The 8,104-nt window shown below is 38.0% G+C and overlaps 1 protein-coding gene across 4 annotated transcripts in view; it reads right to left on the bottom strand.

Moving 5' to 3' along the window:
• The window catches only part of ARL6 (ADP ribosylation factor like GTPase 6), a 48,799-nt gene that overhangs the window by 9,353 nt on the left and 31,342 nt on the right, over positions 1-8,104 (bottom strand). For 2 of the 4 annotated variants that reach the window (XM_006774964.2, XM_015571290.1), the window contains exons 6-8: positions 6,694-6,823; positions 2,877-2,932; positions 2,730-2,742 (exon numbers count right to left, since the gene is read on the bottom strand). In XM_006774964.2, coding sequence (XP_006775027.1) covers positions 2,730-2,742; positions 2,877-2,932; positions 6,694-6,823 — 199 coding nt within the window. The remainder of the gene's footprint in view (positions 1-2,729; positions 2,743-2,876; positions 2,933-6,693; positions 6,824-8,104) is intronic. The other 2 variants (XM_006774965.2, XM_015571291.1) reach the window with 2 other exon arrangements.

The following is an 8,104-nucleotide window of genomic DNA, read 5'->3' as shown; positions in this document are numbered from 1 at the left end:
GAGATGATGTCTGTTTTGTCTTTTAGTTGTATTTTTGAAGTGGTTGTGCAAGGCAGCAATTTCAGGTGTTTACCTATGCCGCCATCTTGGTTTCTCCTGTTTTAACTTCCTTAGTTTATTTCTTTTTTATTGATTTTTTTTTTTTTTAGAGAGGAAGGGAAGGAGGAAAGGAGAGAGGGGGGAAAGAGAGAGAGAGGAGAAGGGGGGTGGGAGGGGGAGAGAGAGAGAGAGATCGTTTGGTTACCTCCCACATGCATCCCGATATGGGATTGAACCCCAAACTTGAGTATGTGCCCTGACTGGGAATCAAACTGGCAACTCTTTGATGTACAGGAAGATGCACCAACCAACTGAGCCACACTGGCCAGGGTGTTCTTTGCACTTTATCAGTTACTGTCATGATGTCTACAAATGAGAAAAACCGATAATAGTCTGTGCAGTTAATTAAAATACCATATTTTACTAACACATGAAAAATATTTATCAGATATACACTTAGTACTTTGAACCAAAGTAATATTATGTCATTGTATGGGTAAGCAGCTAAATATATCTTAATTTATTCCTTGATATAGTAAGCTTGTCCAGACATAAACTTAGTATTTGGTTCAAAGATCCAACATGACATGCAGAAGAGGAGAAAGAATCACACATAACTGTAATCAAAATGTTAGTTTAGCCCTATCCTGGTGGCTCAGTTGGTTGGAGCATTGTGCCATGCACCAAAAGGTTGCAGGTGCCATTCCTGGTCAAGGCACATACCTAGGTTGTGGGTTCAATCCCCAGCCGGGGTATGTATGGGAGGCAACTAATCAGTGTTTCTCTCTCACATTGTTTCTCTCCTTCCTCTCTGAAGTCAATAAAAATATATATTAAAATAAAAACATATCCTCAAGTGAGAATTAAAAAAAAGGTTAGGGTAGAAAGAGTTGATAGCTCAAGACTAAAACCTGAATTTATAATATATTGTTGTGCATCCTTATTAAGAGCAGGGAGATGCCTAATAGGAATGACCCTTAGTTGTTCTGCTCATAAGCAAAAATTTCTTGGCCTGACTCTCAGTGTCCTGAAACCTAAAGAACTCGGTTTCATTCATTTTTACTGCTCTTTGTGGGCCACTGTGCTTCCAGCGATTCCTGTAACTAGTAGACAATGTAAACTTAGGAAAAATACTGTATCTTTTTATTTATTTTTTTATTGTTTAAAGTATTACATATGTCTCCTTTTTCCAAGATTGAGCGTCCCTCCCCTCTGCCACTCCCACCCCCTGAGTTATCCAGCTCAGGCCTCATCAGCTGGCACCTGGACTGCACCTGACCGAGGCACTGTTTTCCAGGTGGCCCCACCTCCCGTTTCGAACCCTCCAATTCATCCTCTCTGCAGCAGAAGAGTGAGCTTCCAAAATATCAGACCATGCCACATCCTACTTCTAAGAGCCCGTCAATGGCTCCCCATCGCCTACAATGTCCAGACGCTTAACATCTATGCAGGCCTCGGTGCTCCCGATCCTGCCTGTTTTTATAGTATCATCTTACCCCTTCGTACCTTCTAATTATTATTTATTAACTAGAGGCCCAGTGTACGAAATTGGTGCACTCGGGATGGGTGTGTGTGTCCCTCAGCCCGGCCTGTGCCCTCTCGCAGTCCGGAATCCCTCACTCCTTACTGCCCTGCCTGCTCGCTGCTCCTTACCACTAGGCTCGCTGTTCCTTAGCTCTGCCTCAGAGGTAGGAGAGGCTCCCGCTACTGCCGCCGTGCTTGCCAGCCATGAGTCCAGCTTCTGGCTGAGCAGTGGTCTACCTGTGGAAGTGCACTGACCACCAGGGGCAGCTCCTGCATCTTGTTTAAAGTATTACATATGTCTCCTTTTTCCCAGATTGAGCGTCCCTCCCCTCTGCCACTCCCACCCCCTGAGTGCAAGCCCCCACCGCCCGTGTCTGTGTCCATTGGTTATGCTAATATGCATGCATACAAGTCCTTTGGTTGATCTCTAACCCCTCCTCCCCTGCCTTAAAATAATATATCTTAATTTATTCCTGATATAGTAAGCTTGTACCAACACATGATAGCTATTTTTGATGAATAACAAATACAGTTGCTATATACAAATCAATAGATTACCAGTATTTACAATTCTCAGTATGAGTGTTAAAAGTTGTGTAAATATGGGGGAAGCTCCTGCATTGAGCGTCTGCCCCATGGTGATCAGTGTGCATGATAGCGACTGGTTGTTCAATTGTCCAGTCAATTTGCATATTAGGGTTTTATCATATAGGATTAAGATATATATGGAGTAGGGCATTCTTTAAATATATGCCATGCAAACTTATTTTAATTATTGACAGTAAGGCTAACATTTGTCCCAAACTTCAAATGTGCTGCATTGAGCGTCTGCCCCATGGTGATCAGTGTGCATGATAGCGACTGGTTGTTCAATTGTCCAGTCAATTTGCATATTAGGGTTTTATCATATAGGATTAAGATATATATGGAGTAGGGCATTCTTTAAATATATGCCATGCAAACTTATTTTAATTATTGACAGTAAGGCTAACATTTGTCCCAAACTTCAAATGTGCTTCCATTATCAGATCTCTTAGAAATTTATTGCTATAAATTAAAAATATTTCTACAGTTGTCACTATATTGGCTGTAAAAAGCAAACACTTTAAATAAATCCTTTAGAAAAATGTAATAGAAGTAAATGGACCAAGGTATTGGATACTTACTGTAGTGTATTTTCTGACAGCAGAAATAAATGGAAACAAGAGGAGAAAAAGGCAGTGATATAATAAAAATAAAATGTTATAAAAGGAAAGAAAAATGTCAATGGAAAGGAAATACAGGCTGAAGATGGACAGTATTTTGTGATGTACCTTGAAGCCAGTCTACACCTTCTTGCAATCCTTCTCCTTTTATGGCATCACTAGCACTGAAATAAAATCCACAAGAAATATATCTATTTCATTACAATGCAGAACTATAAGAATAAATAATTGCAATTTTTCCATGTGGCAAATCAATATATTCTAGTAACACATATCTGAGCAAAACTGGTTAAGCAATGAAACTGAATGTATATAAAAAAAACAAAAGTCTGAGCATCTTGGAGCAAGAAAATTATCCATAACTTATATTGACATAATTTTTATGACATTTGGAAAAGTGTATCAATAAAAAGTTATTATTTTAGGAACAGTACTCAGACTGACAGTAGAGTAATTTTTCCAGTGGTGGAAAAGTTTTATAGAGTCCCCCTTCCTATCTTGCCCAGCCCCAATGACTCAAGAGCAGTTATTTATTAGAAATGCTTGACTTAGGTTGTAATTTAGCCACAGGATGCAGTGACTTTTTTTGAAATGGAGTTTTATATCTATAGAGTATAAACCTATAATTTTAACTTTGGTAAACTGGTAGAAATTTTTAAAAAAATCCCAGTAGATTTCAATAATAATTTTTTAGTTATTGGTTTCAGGAATCTAAATAGGTTATTTAATTCTTCTGTCTTCAGTTTTAGCATCTGTAAAATGGGGAGATATTATAATTGACTTCATATGGTTATTAAGGAAATTAAATATTTGAGATATGTATATAAAACAGGGGTCTTTTCACAGTCTTAGAATGAACTTAAATCCTTATTGTGATATCTTATAAATAATTATAATTAAATTATAAACTAAGAGAATAAAATACAAAGGATTTTTTGAGTATCAATTTTTTCCAAGACACAGACTGATAGTTTCTCATAACAATTCACTGATCCAGTAGTTATTTCCTTTCAAAATATAATCATATAATAGCAATTAGTATACATAATTAGATTTTCTGAATTAGGGTTTCTTTTAGTGTGCTGAAGCATGATTTTAAAATGTACTAAAATAACCTAAAGGAGTTAATTTGATTCTAATCAAATCAGAAATTTCTTCTAAGGAATTACTTATTAGATTAAGAATATGACATATTTTAAAACAGGAAGACAGAAACAAACAGCATGATACAAAATTATTCAAAGCAAACTGTGAATTACCCATAACAACAGCAAAATATCATTAACTAAAATATTTATATAAAAAAAGATCCATGTATTGATTTTATCACACACCTATAGTCCCAAGTAAAACTACAGTATCAAATAAGAAACATAATGAGGAAATCCTTCCCTTTTGGTGGAGGAGTCACTACCTTACTAAAACCCTGCATCTTTTCCTACTAATTTCCAATGGTTTGAATTTTACTTTCTTTTCAAATAAATGTAAGACCTGTAACTAAATAAAAGCAAAGTCTTCACCATGTCCAGCAAGGCCCTAGATCTCTTGCTCCAGTCAGCTTGGACTTCTTGCTATTCCTGAAATACACCAGGTACATCCTCATTCAAGAGCCACTTGCTGGCCTGTCCACCTGGAAAGCTATTCCTCCACACCTGTGTGAACTGCTCCCTGACTTCAATTAGATTCCAGAGAGGGAGTATCTCTTATCATTTTTATTTTATTGTCCTACTTTATTTTTCTTCACCTTTCCCAGCTGACATTTTATATATTTATTTACCTCTTTTACTATCTGTCTCTCTTACAAGGTAGTAAATAAGCAAAACTATACACATATCACAGCAGGGACTGAGTCAAAGAACACACAGGAAGAACAATACTGCAATCAGATCCTGAAAATCAGAGTTGACTATACATCTCTATAAACTTTTACTGCCAGTAAATTTACTTGTACTGAAGGCGAGATGCAATATTTTATCTCTAAATCACTGTACATTACCTTTATCTCTAAAATTGTAAAAGAAGGATAAATGTATTTTCAATTTTATACATGGTTTAAAAAATATTGCAAAAACATAAAAAAACGTAAAACAAATGAAGCAGTAATGAAAACGTAGTGAAATGTCCAGTTTGAATTAAGAAGTCAAAATTACAGGCAAATTTAAAGAAATACTTGGCATTCTCCTATAAATTATACAGAAAACATAGCAACTGGAAATATAATATTCCACATCTTTATAGCATCAGGATATTACTTAGTATCTCAGTGAAAAATATTTAGATGTCACAACAGAATAAATTTTTTAAATTTCAAGGACTAATTATTTTAAGTAGAGATTTTTCCACTTGCAAAATTAACTTCTACTTCAAAATTAAAAGGACTGCATCTTTGACCTAACCAGTTTGGCTCAGTGGATAGAGCATCAGCCTGCGGATTCAAGGGTCCCAGGTTCGATTCTGGTCAAGGGCATGTACCTTGGTTGTGGGCACATCCCCAGTAGGGGGTGTGCAGGAGGCAGCTGATCGATGTTTCTCTCTGATCGATGTTTCTAACTCTCTTTTCTCTCTGTAAAAAATAAAATATATATTTTTTAAAAAAGGACTGCATCTTTTACTAATTACACCCATGTTTTTGAAAGTTATGCTTTCCATCAAAGCACTCACAATACTTAATACAATGGAGAAATGAAAATTTATTCTACTTTAGATATTATCAATTTAGATATGATTTACCTAAATGATATAGAGAAACACAAAGGTTACATCTTATGGTATTTCTCTATCCCCAAATCCCTCCTCTCTTTATCAACAAAATACCACAGAACCTCAAATCCCAAGTGAAGAAGCATTTAGGACACACTAACTTCCTTCCGATTCTGGAGTAAGGAGGGTTTAACTGAGATATGCAGTGTTTCACTCCTGGGTAGAGGTCGTGAATACTGAGGAGCTTCAAGGGTTTTCTCAGCTCTCTTGTATACTATTACTCTTTCAGCACGTAGGTTAGCTCTTTACGTTCTTCTCTGAGCTCTACTAACTCTTCACTTCATATTCTGTTTCTTCTTCTGAAGGCAGTGGATTTCTCCACCTCTGTGTGCAGCCTTTTCCATAGATACTATCTTATAAAAAGCGAGAAGGGAATCTTGCAGTGGTGAGGAGGTAGGTGGTGGATAGAGGGAGCTTAATGACAGTAGCAGGCATTAAAAAATACTATCTAATAAACAATGTAAAATAAGTTCAGATACTATTTATGATTTCAACCTTATTAGTATGTTCAAACAAGGTTAGTATTTCCATTTATATTTATTCATATAAACAATATTTATCGCGAACCTACTAAGTACCATGTACTACTATTTCAGAGGTTGCAGAGTGAAAATAAAACCCCAGTCTCATGGTGTTAATGCACTAGTGTAAGAAGACAGGCTGTAAAACAGAAAACAAGAAAAAGAGGTCACATGGCAACAGAAAAAGCAAATTAATAAGGAAAAAGCGAGGCAGGGTAAGGCAGAGTGATATTTTAGACAATTATGAGGGGAGGTCCCTCTCCCGAAGGGACTGCAGTAGCAAGCCAAAAACATTATTTTGCAGAATGATTTACACAAAGGGAGTAACAAGTGGAAATGCCTTGAGATGCAATTGTAGCTGGCTAATTCAGTGTATAGAAGAGATCAGCATGGCTGAAGTTGGTGAGTGAGTAGGCTGTTTATTCTTGTAAAGAGTTACTTATATTTTTCTATCCCCCAAAAGATGTGAAAGATTTTAATAGTAATAGGTTCATAAATACCTGCAACACCACATTCTATAAAACAAAATCCTTAGCTTACATCCTACCAAGTTAGATCACTTATAAAATGAGTTTGGAAAAGAAACCCCGAAGTTTGGAGATTTTTTCAAAATGACAAAATGAAAAATAAATCTACAACTTTACCAAATGTGCCATGGCTTATCTTTGATGTTCTCTAAGCACAGCAACTGAGACACCTTTACAGATGTCACTGCATCTCTAAGGTCCATTTTGTTTGCAAAGAATAAGATTGGTATTCGGCGGTGCTTAATATCTGAAATAGAAAATAAGACTTTCATCAGACTTCCAGCCTTATGGTCATTTCCCCCTAATTCATTAAAATTGAAAGTCACTAAAATTGTTTTCCAATCACTTCTTTCTATACCACACATACATAAACTTTTAAAGACATAAAGTGTCAGGCATATTTGAGTGATACGAGAATTTAAAAAATACTTCTTCCAAGCCTTCTGGTTGGAGTTTTAAAACAAAGACAAGAGAAGTGGATCTGGGGGCTCATTAAGCAGGTACTGAGCTGCACCTAAAAAAGGGTCAAATACATAGTTTGTTCTGTTTTTCGGTCAACACAAAGAAGGCAAACTAGAAGTGGGAGGAAGATGAAATGCATCCCAATTTTAGTTTTTAGTCACAGTATTATATGTAATAAGTTAAATATTTTAAGAAGATATTTTTACTTGTTACAGTGTATAAATATTTCTCCCTGTTTTGAATAGATAATTCATTTAAATAGTTCAAAACTCAGAAGACGCAAAATGGTGTGCAGTAAAAGGATCTCCCTCTCACTTTTGTCCCAGGCCATTCACTTGTCCTCCCTAGAAGAGGCAACCCATAGCATCCATTATATGGAGTCTTTTTAGAACTATTTTATATGTTTGTAAATAGTTATATATGACTAGAGGCCCAGTGCATGAAATTTGTGCATGGTTAGGGTCCCTAGGCCTGGCTTGCAATCAGGGCCCATCTATGGGGTGACTAGTGGGGTGATCGAGGGGCCCCCACTGGCACCCGCCCTGGCTGGCCTAGGGCCTGCGGGCAGCTCCTGCATGGAGCAACTGCCCCCTGGTGGTCAGTGCGGGTCATAGCTACCAGTCATTCCACCATTCGGTCTATTTGCATATTAGGCTTTTTTTTTATATAGAACTAGAGGCCTGGTGCACAAATTCGTGCATGGGTTGGGCCTGGCAGGCCCGTCCTGATGGGGGCCCATAGGGCCGGGCCGGTGGTGGTGGTGGGGGGGAGGGCTGCGGGTGGTTGGCCAGCTGACCCCGCCCCTGATCGGGGTGTTAGGGGCCGATCGGGGGCCAGACAGGTGGGAATGGGGGGGATTGGGGCTCAGATCAGGCTGGTTGACTGCCACAGTGCGCATCATAGCCACCAGTTGTTCTGGTCACTCTGGTCGTTCCGTTGTTCCAGTTGCTGGGCCTTTATATATATAGACTAGGGGCCTGGTGCACGAAATTCATGCACTGTGTGTGTGTGTGGGGGGAGTGTCCCTCAGCCCAGCCTGCCCCTCAGGCATTGACCCCCATCACCC

The sequence above is a fragment of the Myotis davidii genome, unplaced genomic scaffold (genome assembly GCF_000327345.1).
Source record: "Myotis davidii unplaced genomic scaffold, ASM32734v1 scaffold48, whole genome shotgun sequence".
In the NCBI taxonomy this organism is placed as follows: Eukaryota; Metazoa; Chordata; class Mammalia; order Chiroptera; family Vespertilionidae; genus Myotis; species Myotis davidii.
Note: the sequence above shows the minus strand (reverse complement) of the source record. Positions and strands in the feature narration are given on the sequence as shown.